This window comes from Thamnophis sirtalis, unplaced genomic scaffold (assembly GCF_051295495.1).
Source record: "Thamnophis sirtalis isolate CommonGarterSnake01/CBP01778 unplaced genomic scaffold, rThaSir2_p1.2 scaffold_2, whole genome shotgun sequence".
Lineage (NCBI taxonomy): Eukaryota > Metazoa > Chordata > Lepidosauria > Squamata > Natricidae > Thamnophis > Thamnophis sirtalis.
Window position 1 is genome coordinate 100,843,989 of NW_028261382.1, and position 13,145 is coordinate 100,857,133.

Sequence of the window (13,145 nt, forward strand, 5' to 3'; positions counted from 1 at the left end):
CATGATCCCCTTTTGAGACCTTTTGACAAGCAATAGGAGAAGCCAGGTTCACTTAACGACCGGGTTACTCATTAATTGCAGTGATTCACTTAACAGTTGTGGCAAGAAAGGTCGTAAAAGCATTCCTGCATTTAAGAGCAGGAATGTTGGGCTCAATTGTAGTTGTACGTTGAGGACTAGCTGCTTGAAAAGGAAATAAGGCTGAGTTCTTGCTCAAGGCAGGAAACACAAAATAACAGGGCTTAAAAGCTGGGGGTGGGAGTGGGGGCGGAGGGTTGGGCTCCGAGGGGAGCCACCGTCTCTCTTGCCCGGAGAGTGAGAGGGAGGGGAACGTGGGGCTCAGCCTTGCCAAGCCAGAGCAAAAGGCCGGGGCTGCCCTCCAGCACACACCCCTTCTGGGTGGCGTCTGCGAAGACAGGGCAGCAGATCTCCGGACAGGAAGGGAAGGCAGGCGGACGGCTCCCCCTGCACAGCCACTGCTCAGGGCAGCCCCCGGGGGCCCCCTCCGTCTGGTAAGAGGCAGCGGGGGGGGGGCTGGGGGTTGCTGAAGGTGCGAATGCCCTTTGTCTCCGTTCCCCCAGGGGAGGGAGCAGCAGTGGCCGTGTTTCCTGCCCCAAAGGAAACCGACTTGGCTTCGGCTGAGCCTCCACGGGGGGGGGGGGCCTTCTGCTTCCCGACTGCCTCGGCCCTTCTGGGCAGGGGGCTTCTGCTGCTCCTTTGGGGTCTGGGGAGGGGTTGGAGGGAGAGTTCGGGGGAAAAATAAAGGGGGTGGGTTTGCCTCTCTTGAGGCTTCCATCTGGGAACTCAGGGAACCCACAGAAAGGTTTCCCCTCTCCGGCCGTGCTGACTCTGGGAGCGCTGCTCATCTCCAGGTCTCAGCTCCAATGTCCCCACTGTCCAAAGGCATTTCCGTGGTCATGTGGTGGGCATAATTATACACCGAGGCACACGGAACCCTGTCCCTTCCCCACCAAAGTGGTACCTATTGATCTACTCACATTGGCAGACTCTCGAACGGTTAGATGGGCAGGAACTGTGGCCAGGATGGGAGCTCAGCCCGTTGCACGAACCCAGTCTGGCAGCTCCGTGTCTTTAACTGCTGAGCCACAGCATTCCCCCCCCCCCCCGCCCATAGGACACATATAAATAGCATCCCTTTGTTTTGGCCTTTGGCCTCTCCCACCAGTCAGAGTCCCCAGGTAAAGCAGGAAAGACAAGCAGAGGAATGAATCCCACTTCACCACCAGGCTCCATGAACGGATCCTGCCAGTCGGAAAGAAGGAACTTTGCCTATTCCTTCCTCTGACCACTCAGCGAGGAGGAGGAGGAGGAAGAAAACAACTGGAACAGCCACTATTAACATAGTTAATAGTTAATTGGAAGCCAAGAGACGGTTCAAATCTGGTGAGAGGTTCCTGGGGCCTCTTGCAGGGTTCGGTGGCTTCCAGTAGAGCAGATCCAGAGGCAATCCGGAGGCTCTTGGTTGGGGGTTCTGTGAATGGATACCCTCCCCCCCATCCCCCTCTCCCCCCCCACCCCTCGGCCATCGTGAACCCTGGAAGGATGGGGAGAAGCCGTGGTTATTGGCTGCCGCCTCCAAGACGAGACGACTGGCGCAGAGCCGGGGGAAAGAGGGTCAAACCCATTTATGAAAGGGATAGGATCGCTCCCCTCCCACTCCACGGGTGGCATTTGCTCACAGGGGTCCGGAACTGGGCCCAAACTGTCCTGGGAGCCTGTCAAGGGGAGGAGACAAAGCTAAGAGGAGGAGGAGGAGGAGGAGAGAAAGAAGAGGGATTTCCTGCCAGTGGGAACAATTAATCAGTGGAACCGCTTGCCACCAGAAAGTGCTGTGGGTGCCCAACACTGGAAGCTTTTAAGAGGAGACTGGAGCGCCATTTGTCTGCAATGGCATAAGACGGTCTCCTGCCGTGGGCAGAGGGTTGGACTAGAAGACCTCCAGGGTCCCTCCCAGCTCTGTCATTCTCTAACCTCCGTGGCCCAGAATCTCTCTCTCTTTCTGGGCCACTGGTTTTGTCCGGAAAGAGGCTCCGCTGGGGCTGGGAAGGGGGGGACGGCCCTCACTTGATGCTTCAGGGCACAAGGGCTCCCCCCCTGCTGGTCAGCTGAATGCAGGCGCCTCTCTTCCTGGCAGTTAAACAGAGGTTGAGCTGACTAGCAGAGGGAGGGAGGTTGTCTCTGTGTGTGTGTGTGTGTATGTGACCCAGGGCAAGAGCTCTTCTGCCTCCGCCTGCCCTCCAACAGGAAGAGCCAGGAGGGCCAGCAGGTGGAAGGTGGGCTATTTCGGGAGAGAGAGGAACCCGTAGTCCGAGAGCCAAGAAGAGCAGAGGGGAGCTTTGCAAAGGAAAGACGCCTGGACTTCCACCCCCAGGACCCCCAGGCAGCCTGAAAAGCCCGGCCTTAGGCCAGGGATCTCCAGCCTTGGGCACCTCAAGGGCTGGGGAATTCTGGGAGTTGGGCTCCAGGCGCCTTGAAGGGGCCAAGGTGGACAGCCCTACTTTAGACGTGTCACGCAGCTACCCCCCCTCCCCTCCCTTGCCCCCCCCCCGGCTGGGGAAGCCTGTGCAGAATTGCGAGCGGGGAAGGCGCCTTCCCACCCAGCCCAGAGACGGGCGAGGGGGAAGCTTTGCCAGAGTGGGAGCCCTGCAGGGGCAAAGGGGGGCTCTTCCCTTCCCCCCCTTTGGCCAGTGCAGCCATTCCAGGGCCTGGGAGGGACTCTTCATGCGTTTATTCTCCTCCCAAATACCATGGACCCCCTCCTCCCTCCCCGTTACTATGGCAGCCGATAGCAAGCAAGCGACGTCACCCAAAGTTACGTCCTCACTGGGAAAAGTGGCCCTGCTACACTCCCCAAGGTCACATCATAGGATCAGAATTTGGCCACTGATTCGTATTTATGACGGTTCCGGTGTCCCTGGGTCACGTGATTCCCTTTTGAGGACTCCTGACAAGCAAACTCCACGGGGAGCCCAGATTCACTTAACAGCGGTGGCAAGAAAGGTCGTACAGTGGGGCAAGATTCACTTAACAACCAGACGTTTTGGGCTCAGTTGTGGTTGTAAGTAGAGGATTACCTGCATTAAAAAAAAAAAAGAGAGAAGGAGAGAGAGAGAGAGAGAGAGAGAGAGAGAGAGAGAGAGAGAGAGAGAGAGAGAGAGACAGCGTTTTCTCTGACTTCCAGGGGGCTGAACTGTGTTTTATTCATTCAGTCTCTCCCCCCTCCGACTCTCCCTCTGTTCCCTGCAGTGAAATAAAACACGGGAGCAGCAGCCTCTGAAGGAGGAAGAAGAGGAGGAGGGGGGGAGGGAGGCGGCACCCCTCCCTCTTGGCACAACTGGACCCGGCCATCGCAACTTATTGTCCCAGAAGCTGCAACCGTCTGAGCAGAGCCGGCTCAGAAGCATGGGCCTCTTGGTCCACCTGCTGGTCTGCCTGCTGGGCACCGGCTCCTGGGTGGCCATCAACGGGGTCTGGGTGGAGCTGCCGCTGATTGTGCCCCGCGTGCCCGAGGGCTGGCTCCTGCCCACCTACCTGACCGTCATCATCCAGCTGGCCAACCTGGGGCCCCTGGCCTTCACCCTGGCGCACCGCTTCCTCCGGGCGGACGAGGTGGGCGTCATCTACGGGCTGCTGGCCCTGGGCTGCCTAGCCTGCCTCCTGCTGGCCTTCTTCTGGCAGGAGACGCGGCCGCTGGGCGCCTCCCGCTACAGCCTGGCGCTGCTGGTGCTGCTCTTCTTCCTGGCCCTGGTGGACTGCACCTCCTCCGTCACCTTCCTGCCCTACATGCGCCGGCTGCCCTCTCGGCACCTGACCACCTACTTCGTGGGCGAGGGGCTGAGCGGGCTCCTCCCGGGGCTGGTGGCGCTGGGGCAGGGGGCCAGCGCGGCTCGCTGCGTCAACGCCAGCCTGGTGGGCAACGGCACCACGGAGCTGCTGGCTGAGTACCAGGACGCCCGTTTCTCCATCCGCACCTTCTTCCTCTTGCTGAGCGCCATGATGGCCTTGAGCCTGGCAGCCTTCCTCGTCCTCAACCGCCTGCCTGGGCTGGCAAAGAGGTACCGTGCCCGGCAAGGGAACCCGGATGACGCAGCCGCCGCGGTGGCGGGACATCCCATGCTCAGGGCCCCCAACTCCGGCTGTGGGGCGGCTTCCTCCCGTGCCCAGAAGGCCTGCGTCTTTGGGCTGATGGCCTGGGCCAACGCGCTGACCAATGGCCTTCTCCCACCGCTGCAGTCCTACTCCTGCCTGCCCTACGGCCGCCCCGCCTACCACCTCTCGGCCACCTTGGGCAGCCTGGCCAACCCGCTGGCCTGCTTCCTCGGGATGTTCCTGGTCAGCAGGTGAGCCGGGGGGGAGGGGAGCCCCACTAGAGAGACCCCGGGGGACTGTGGCACACCGGGGCGACCCAGCAGGCCCCTGAGAACTGGCGTGGGGGGCATTTCAATGGGGGGGTTCTTTGCTGGAGGGTCTCCCTGCAACAATGAAGACAGAGGGGTGCCCCAAAACTCCCAGTTCACTGGCCTCCTACAGAGCTGTGCTGGGCGCCCCTCACCACTGACTCTCCAGACCCTTGTTAAGGCAGACCCTGCCCAGATCCTCGGGTGCCCAGATGCCAACGCTGCACCTTCAAGGCAGCCGTGCAACTCAGGGTGGGCAGCCCAGCAAGGGGGGGGGGGATATCCTGGTTTGAGGAAAGGGGATCCTAACAAAGCAGTTCCCCCTTTTGAGTGGCGTCCTGGCCGGCCTCCCCCAGACCCTGGAAAAGGAGCCCCCTCTGGGCCCCCCAGGTCAATGGGACCCTCCCCAGACATGTGGGTGTGTTTTCTCCTGGAAGAGGAAGGTGGCCTCAGCAGAGCAGGCCCAGGTGGGCAGCCGTGCAGAGGAGAGGGTGAAGTTGATGGAAGATCCCCCTCCTTCCAGAGAGCCTGGCTTCTGCGCCTAGAGGGAAATGTAGATCTGAATAATGATGGTCTTCTTTCATTTTGCACTGGGGGGACGACAACCCCCTCCCACAGATCCCAGGCCTTTCTGCCCTGATCAGACATGCCCCCCCCATCCCAATGGCTCTCCGAGCACAGGGGGCTCTCGACTGGGAGCAGGAGCTGGGTTTCCCAGGCTGCACCTGGCAGGCAGGTGTCTTTGCAGCTGTGGGACTCACCCTCTGCCCCCTTCCCCCCCTCTTCCCCCCTCCAGGTCTCTGAGGCTGCTGGCCCTCCTGTCTGGGGCGGGGTCCCTCCTGGCCTGTTACATCATCAGCATGGCGACCCTCAGCCCCTGCCCCCCCCTGCTGCATTCGCCCCTCGGTGTCCTCCTCATTGTAAGTAGGAAGGGAGACGCCCAACATCCCCCAAGGCTGCAGGGGGGCCAGCAGGGGGAGGGCCTGGGTGGGGCTGAGCCAAGCCTGCCCAGCCGGCCACCGTCCCTGCTGTGGCCAAATTGAGCGGGCTTCTTCGCTTTGGCGTGTTGGGCGAAGGAAGCCAGCGGGGCTTGTGACAGGGGGGGGGGTTCAGCTCAGCTAGTTGCGGCTTATTCAGAAAACCTTTTGGGTTCACGTCAGCGACCTCGAAGGGCAGAGCCACCTCCTTCCGCCTGCGGTTGGGCAGCTTCCATTGGACACACAATGCTGTGCCATGCGCAGCCATCCTACCTAGGGCAGCCCCAGCATCCCTCAGCTGGGGAGCAGGGCCCCTTGGGACCCTCTGGGTGGGGCAGGCTGTGGTAGCAGGGAGACCCCTGAAGCTCGACTGCTTCCCTCTCTTTTCCTCCAGGTCCTCTGTTGGGTCCTCTTCACCGGCCTCTTCTCTTACGTCAAGCTGATGGTTGGGAAGATTCTGCGTGATGAAGGACGCAGCGCTCTGGTCTGGTGTGGGGCCGTGGTCCAGCTGGGCTCCATGGTGGGGGCTCTGATTATATTCCCCCTGGTCAGCGTCTACGGCTTCTTCCACTCGGGAGACCCCTGCAGCTCCAGCTGCCCCAGCTAACGGCACCCAGGAGGGCCCCACCGCCTCTGGGGCTGCTGCCACCGGCCCTGCCATGGACGCTGCCAAGAGCCCCCCCCCCACTGCTTCTTGCCTTGGAAATTAGGTTGAAACCTCCACCCCCTTTCTCTGGGGCAACCCCTGAGGGATTGGAAGACGGCTACCATGTTGCCCCTAGTAGTCCTTCCTTTCCCTGGACCGGCCAGTGGCTGCCATCCCCAAATCCTGTTCTTTATAGGTTTTAACATCCCAGTCGCTGTTCTCTGCACATTTTCAAGTCTCAACATATTTTTCTTTTTTGTAATGTGGTGACCAAAACTGGATGCAGCATTGCAGGCGGGGCCTTTCCAAGCCTTTATAAAGCGGTACGAAGACTCCGCGTGATTTTGATCCTATGCGCCCCCTCCCCCCCCCGGGAGATGGTGTTTCAGGTCAGCCTCGGTGGGGGGTGGACTGGCCACAGCCAGGTCTTCTCTTTATTGCTCTCCCTTTTCTATATCCAGCTGATCCCCTCGGTGGCATTTAAGCTCCAGTTTCTTTTGCCACAAATTCTATAAGGTTGGCAGCTCTTTTTTAAGGCGTCCAGCTGTTCTCTGCTTTCTTTCACAGGAGCAAAGCGGGGGGGGGGGGATCAATTTTACAATCCCATCTTTGTGAGTCAGCAGTCAGAATGAGCAAAGTCTTCATTGAGGAGTCTGGGGGCTCCACGACAGGCTGGGAGAGCCAGAAACCCTCCCAGAAGGCAGCTGAGCCCCTTCGCTGAGGTGGCTACCAAGGATCCTCCCCCCAGGTCAAAGGTCATCTGTCCTCTGCCCAACATTCAGTAGCCAGGGCAAATTTCACTGTGACTCAGCACAGGTAGACCCCCACCTTTGCAGGGCAGGCTCGGGGTTCCCAGCCGCACAGGAGAAAACTCCCCCCCCCCCAGCGAATGATGCTGCCCCCCAGCCCCACTGGCTTTCCGGGGGGGGGGCAGCCTTGAGCAAGTAGGTGGAGGCAGAACCAAGGGCCTCGTGCTGCAGTGCTGCCCAGAGCCACCAGAGGGCAGTAGGGCCCGTCAAAGAACCCAGAGCTGGTCCGGCCTTGCGGAGGCTGGGGGAGGACTGGGGAGGGGGCACCACCGGCCCATCTCAGGCAAGGGGGTCACCCAGGCTGACCAGGCTGAAGAAATCCTCGGAAGTAAAAGGGAAGCGGGGACCCCACCCACTTTCTGCTGTCGTCCCCCTACCCTACCCTCCAGCTAACCCTTCGTCGGCCGGCCGTCCCTACAGGGTCAGTTGGCCACCTGGCAGCCCCGGGAGCCCAGCAGGCACTTTGGGGGGAAGGGGCAAGGCAGCTTCGCGAGACGTCTCCCCCACCCTGGTGCCCTCCGAGGACCCCCCCACCTGTGGGCTCCCCTGCCGCTTGTGGGGCAGAGCTCCGCTCTGGGGGAGGGACTGCCAGGCCAAGAGAGCAGAGCCGGGAGGGAAGCCGCCCCTCGCGTGACACCACATAATCAACTCCCTCGCCCCCCGGGCCACCAGTCGCCCCCCCAACCCTCCCGCGCCAAGCGACGACTGGGACCCCCGCTCCGCTTGTCGGGCGCCGCCCTCGCATCCAGGCCGGCAGGCAGCTCCCGGGCTCGGGGAGGCGGCCAGGTGCCTACCTGGCCCCTCATTACGGGGGCGGACTCGGGCAGGTGAGTCCCGCCCGCCCCGAGGGACCCTTTCAAGTCAGACAAAGGCCCATTGAGCTTGGCAAAGGCCTCCTTGTTCTCCCGGCCAGCGGGGGGGGGGGATGTCCCGCCTCGGTCCCACTGCCGCCTCGCTGACCTCGGCCTCCTGCCGCCCACGGGGGGCGCCTCGTCCGTCGGCTGCCGCAGCGGTGCTGCTGGGCGGCGTTGGCACGAAGTGGGACGCCCAAGGGAGAGCTCCCCGTACCGGACTTGCTCGCCGCCCAGCGCCCCTCGCCCCCCCCAAGGGTCCTGGGGAGACGCGGCTCCCCTCCCGCGGCAGCTGACCGCGAGCAGAGCCAGAGGGGGCACCGATCGCCCTCCCCGTGGGCCTCCTGGAGGGGTCCAAACAGCACCAGCACCGCCCGGCCTTCCGTCGGGGAAATGAGGCCGAGTTACCCGGCTGAGACCGGCCGGTCTCCCCTCGGCTCAGAGCAGGAACCAACCCGGGGCTGGGCTGCCTACGAGACCAGGGCGAAATACGGGGCGGGGGGGGGGGTGTTGACTGGGCTGATGAGCAAGAGCGGCCCCGAAGGAAGACCTGGGTGCCCAGCGGGGCCAGAGCTCCCCCCCCCCCGTCCAGGGCCAGAAAGGATGCCCAGCGCCCCCCTCCCCGCCGCTTCCTTCCCTGCGCGGACCCGATTCTGAGCCGAGACGCGCAGGCAGGTGGGCCGGCGGGATAGGCGAGGCAACCTCTCAAGCCCCCCCCCCCCCCCCGACAGAAGTGGCCTGAGAACCGGAGCGACACAAAGGGCGCTTTGTCCTCCCGGCCGACTTTCGGGGGAGGGGCACCGCCCAGCACGAGAATCCCCCGATTTCCTAGCTCTGCTTTGAGGCGGCGGCCGGGGGGCAAAGGCGGCTTCCGAATGCAAGACGCCGAACAACGGGGGGCTGCAGAGGAGGGGGCTTGGGGCGCCGCAAGGGACTAACTGGGGGCCACCCGGAGTTCGCAGCCGCGGCTCTTTTTTGCCATCCTCGCCCGGGCTCACGGCGAGGGCGGAGGGGGGCCACGCTGGGGAAAAGGCCGGCTGGACGCCCGACTGGCCCGTGCTTGGGGGAGGCTTCCCCCTTTCTGCCAGCCAGGGATTGGCTGCTCCCCGCCCGGCCTGGCTCCTCCCTGGCCCCCGAGCCCCATATAAGCCTCTCCGACGGCCTCTCTGCCCAGGGGCAGCATGCGGGCGCAGCACAGGTGGGCTCTCGGGGGGAGGGGGCGCCTGGGGCTGCGGCGGAGGGGCCGGCAGAGGCAGCGTCGCAAAGCCCCCGGAGCTCTCCCGGAGAGCGGGCCAGGGCTGCGGGACTCCCCGTCATCCCGGGGTCCTCGGGGCGGCTTCCAGCGGTGTCTTCAGGGGGCACCCGAGCCGCTGGTCTCGCCCTGCGCCCGGTAGGAAGGCCGGGCGGCTGTGCTGCCCACCGGCGCTCCTTCCGCCCGCCCGCCCGCCTTGACTGGCGGCCCTTCTGCCTCCGCTGCAGGTTCGTGGCCCTGGCGGCAGCCGCGCTTCTGCTCCTGGCCTTGGTGGCCGCCGATGGTGAGATGCGGCCATCCCTGCCTGGAAGTCCCCGGCGGCCTCCCCGAGCCTTCGCCCTGAGCCTCAGCTCTCCCTTGGGCGCCGGGCTCTCCCCTACGGGCACCGTCTGCAGGGGCCTCTGAGCGCCCCTCGGGGCGTCATCCTCGATGGGTTCTAGCTTAGCTGTGCAGCCCCCCCTTCCAGAAGGCAGAGAGGTTCCCCCACTCCGTTCTCCCCCCACATGGGACTCCCGAGCGCCCCTTCCCCCTCCCTGCTTCCAGGCCTTTCTTCCACCCGCCTCCCTTCCTCTTTTTGCAGAGCCGCTCAGCTCCCCAGAGCCCACCTCCCCAGCCAGCAGCCAGACCCCAGGTATGATGTTGGGGGCCCTCGCTGCCTGGAGCCCCCCTCCCAGGACCCCTCCCCAGGCCTGGCAGCTGATGGGTTCCTGGGCTGCCTCCACTTCTTCAGAATCCCTGATGCTGGGGGGGGGGAGGCTGGGGGGGAGGGGAGAAGCCCCTGCAAGACTTATGGGGGAAATGTCCTTTTTCTCCCCCCCCCCTTTTCAGAGCCCCTGGCAAATTCTGAGCCCCTGGTGGCTGGCAAATCGGAGGCCTCTGGCGAAAGTAAGAGAAAGGAGGGTCCCCTTGGGTCCAAAGCGGTCAAGAGCGGGAGGGGGAGGAAACTCTCCATGGGGGATCTACAAAGGGGTCTTCAGCCCCCCAGCAGCCACACGGGAACCCTTTCCATCCCTTCCATCAGTCCTGACACGCCAGGCGTTTCAAGGTCCCTGTTCAACCAAAGGCTGAATATTTGGGGGGGGGGGTAGGAGCAAGTCTGCACCCTCCTCCCAGCTTCCTCTCATCCTTCGGCCTTCCTCCCCGCAGGTGAGACTGCAGGCCCTGTGGAGCAAACGACAGGTAGGCCGCAGGGCAGTCTGGGCCCTCTCGGCTCCCATTCCGGTGCTTTGCAGGCCAGCCGCTTTGGCCGGCGCCTGCCCTGGAAGTAGCCCCCAGCCCAGCCTTCCTTCCCCCCCCCTTTCTCTGGCAGGTGGGGCCCCTGTGAGCTTTGCGCAGGACGATCGATCCCACACGGAGGAGATGAACGGGGAGCTGCTGCACAGCGACGCCTCCAACCTCGGCTCCTTCAGCCTGGACCCCCTCCTCCCCGGAGACGCACCCAGCGGTGGGTGGGCTGCGGCAGGGCAGGGCAGGGGGACTGGCCCTGGGAGGGAAGCCGTGGTTGGGCCGGAGGAGGCTGCCCAGGGCGCCCTGTGGCTGCCTGGCCAGAGGGGCATCTCAAGCGGTAGCTTCCCAGAAGGAACCAGCGGCTCTTCTTGGCCGGCAAAGCTACCAACTGGGAGCCATCCAGCCTCCTTCGGCCACAGGGAGAGACGGGGTCTTTGTTCCCACAGGCCCAGCCATGGAGGAGCCGTCCCACTCCCAGGAGTCCCAGGAAAGTAAGTCCTCCCTGGAGAGGAGGGGGCAGCGTCCTCCTTCGGATGCTCTCTTAAGGGCCCCCTCCCCCCGGGCTGTGGGGCAGGGCGGGTGGGGGGTGGAGCCCGAGGGATCCTGTGCTCGCCTGCCGCTCTTTCCCCTCCAGGCCTGGACCATGAGGTCGATTCGGAAGAGGCCCTGACACCCCCAGATAAGTGTCCCTGGAAGGGCTCTGCCCACCACTCACCCCCTCGAAAGAGCAGGCGGCAAATGGGGGGGGGGGTGTTTGCAAATGGAAAATCCTGTGGGGTGGTCGTCTTCCCACGGGGGGGGGGGGGAGAGGGCCTCAGTTTGCAAGGGGTGTGCGTGCACCCTCAGCCGTCCCCCTGGTTGCCCCTGTGGCCGCTGGGGGGCCTTCAGCCAGGGGTCCCACACCCAGGGACACCCGGGTTGCTGGCCCAGCATGAATCCCCTCGCTGTGGGGGGGTGGAGCAGGGGGTCCCCGCTTGGACCGGCAGGGAAGCTCTGGGACGGGTGGGGGGTTAGCCAGGCAGAGCTGCGGTCGGGGGGGGGGCTTTTGGAGGCGAAACCCAGCTTTGCTCTGCTGAGCCCCCCATGAGGGGGGAATCCTAGCCCCCCCCCCCGCTTCTTCCAGGGCCAGGTAAGGAGGGTCTCTTCTCCTTCCTCCACAGGCATGTGAGGACGGCTGCTGCCTCCTCTTCCCTCCCTTCCTGAGGATCCGGAGGTGCCCTGGGAGACTGCAAAGAGCTGCCTGCTCCTGTGCGATCTAACCCGGATCCTTTGTCTCGGCCGTTCCCTGGTTCCTGCCACAGCTAGGCCCCGAATAGGGGTGATTGTGTGTGTGTGTGTGCAAGTTTGGAAAGATGACAATGGTGGCGGCAGCAGTGTGAGGTTCCCTGGACGTTGTGGCTCCCTCCTGTCTTTGCAGAGGCCTCCTGGGCAGAGGCTGCAGCTGCTCTTCCAGCGAAGGGCCTTGGGGGCCATTTGGCCAGTCCTGGCTCCAGAGCTGAGGTGGGGAACGAAGGCCCCTTTGGCACTTGTGGACTTCAACTCCCAGAATTCCTCAGCCAGCCATGCCGTCCACAAGTCAAAAGGGCCATCGCCCCCCCCCCCTTTGCTCTAAAGCAGAGAGATGTATGTGCCCTCCACCCGTCACCCATCAGCACTTGCCAGCGGCAACAACACAATGGGCCTTGGGGGGGGGGAGTAGGTGCCCCCCAGCACCAAGCAGGCCAAGACTCCCCCTAAGCACCCCCAGGGCCCATGCAGAAGCCCTTGCCCCCCTCTGCCTGGGGAATCTCTCCCCGTGGGGCCTCCTGGGAGGAGAGGGGCTGGGGGGGGGTAGCTGAGTCTGCAGACAGAGGCTGCTCCATTCTCTCTGCTGCCCACTCATCTCCCTGGCTGGCTCCCCCAGGGGTGGGACGGAAGAGACGGTCCAGGGAGGGGATGATGGGCCCAATCTGCCCAGAGCCTTAATGGAGGCCTTCTGAGATGGATGGAGGAGACCCCCAGGGGGATCTTTGACAAATGAGCCCGAAAGGGTTTTATGGAGAGAGACAAGAGAGAGAGAGGCAAGAGAGACCTGGCCTTATTTGGCCCACCGGAAATGCCTCACAGGCTGCGACCTGCAGTCCAGGGCCCACCTTTCACCTGGTCAGGCGTGTGTGTGTGTGTGTGTGTGCTCTAGGTTCCCCCTTGACCCTGTAGAGGTGGTGGTGGTGGTGGTCTCTGCCGTTGTTCCTGCTGGCTGCTCATTCAGCCCCCCCCCTTCTGTAGCCTCTGTAATCAATAAAGACGTACAAACCGCTCTGGCTCTCCGTGTTGCTGCCCCCCAGCTCCCCCCCTCGCACCTTGGCCAGGCCCACCTGACAGCCCTGGGCAGGATGATCCCAGGATCCGCCCTCAGAGCCTGTGGGATTCCCACCCACCCCGTGGCCCCTTCCGCTCTGCCCTCTCCCTTCAGGTTCCCCCATGGTGGTCGTGGCCACTCATCCTGCCCCAGAAGGGAGGAAAAAGGAGTTGCGAAACCAGGTGGGGGGGGGGACGCCCCTCTAAAACAAGGGCAGGTTAGGGTGTTGGGGGGGGGAGAAGGCACGGGGGGGGCCAGGAGAAAGAGCCACAAACAGCAGCTGCTCATCCCAGGTGAGGCTCCTCCTTCACCCACATCCCTCCCGCTTCCCCCTTCAGATCGGCTGCCCCACGGGGCTCCTGGGGCCTGGTGGACGAAGGCTGGAGGAGGGGGGTCTCCATGAGGCGGAAGCCATGCACCTTCTGAGGGGGGGGGGCTGAAAGCAGGCTGGGGGGGTCACAAGGTTTGCTGCAGTGTCTGGGCCCCTTGCCCACCGTTCCTGGGCAGCCTGCAGTGGCCGAAGGGCTGAGGCCAGCCACACAAGGCCAGGCCCCTCCAGAGCAACGCTTGGCTGACTGACCTCTGGGGGACGGCTGGCCAAGGATGGCAAAAGCTGTCTGTCAGATT

At 63.7% G+C, this 13,145-nt stretch overlaps 2 protein-coding genes across 2 annotated transcripts; both read left to right on the plus strand.

Moving 5' to 3' along the window:
• Nucleotides 1–406: 406 nt before the first annotated feature.
• LOC106545568 (riboflavin transporter 2) lies at nt 407–6,124 on the plus strand. Its single transcript, XM_014062173.2, has 4 exons — nt 407–512; nt 3,268–4,361; nt 5,215–5,338; nt 5,790–6,124. The coding sequence occupies exons 2-4, from the start codon at nt 3,424–3,426 to the stop codon at nt 6,000–6,002; spliced, it is 1,275 nt and encodes a 424-aa protein (XP_013917648.2). The 5' UTR covers nt 407–512; nt 3,268–3,423; the 3' UTR covers nt 6,003–6,124.
• Nucleotides 6,125–6,418: 294 nt separating this feature from the next.
• Nucleotides 6,419–11,485, plus strand: LOC148049044 (uncharacterized). The gene is made up of 10 exons (XM_087703529.1): nt 6,419–6,430; nt 7,523–7,677; nt 9,181–9,236; nt 9,534–9,584; nt 9,782–9,838; nt 10,100–10,132; nt 10,263–10,397; nt 10,627–10,671; nt 10,815–10,914; nt 11,482–11,485. Exons 1-10 carry the CDS (start codon nt 6,419–6,421, stop codon nt 11,483–11,485), a joined length of 648 nt encoding a protein of 215 aa, XP_087559655.1.
• Nucleotides 11,486–13,145: the final 1,660 nt, after the last annotated feature.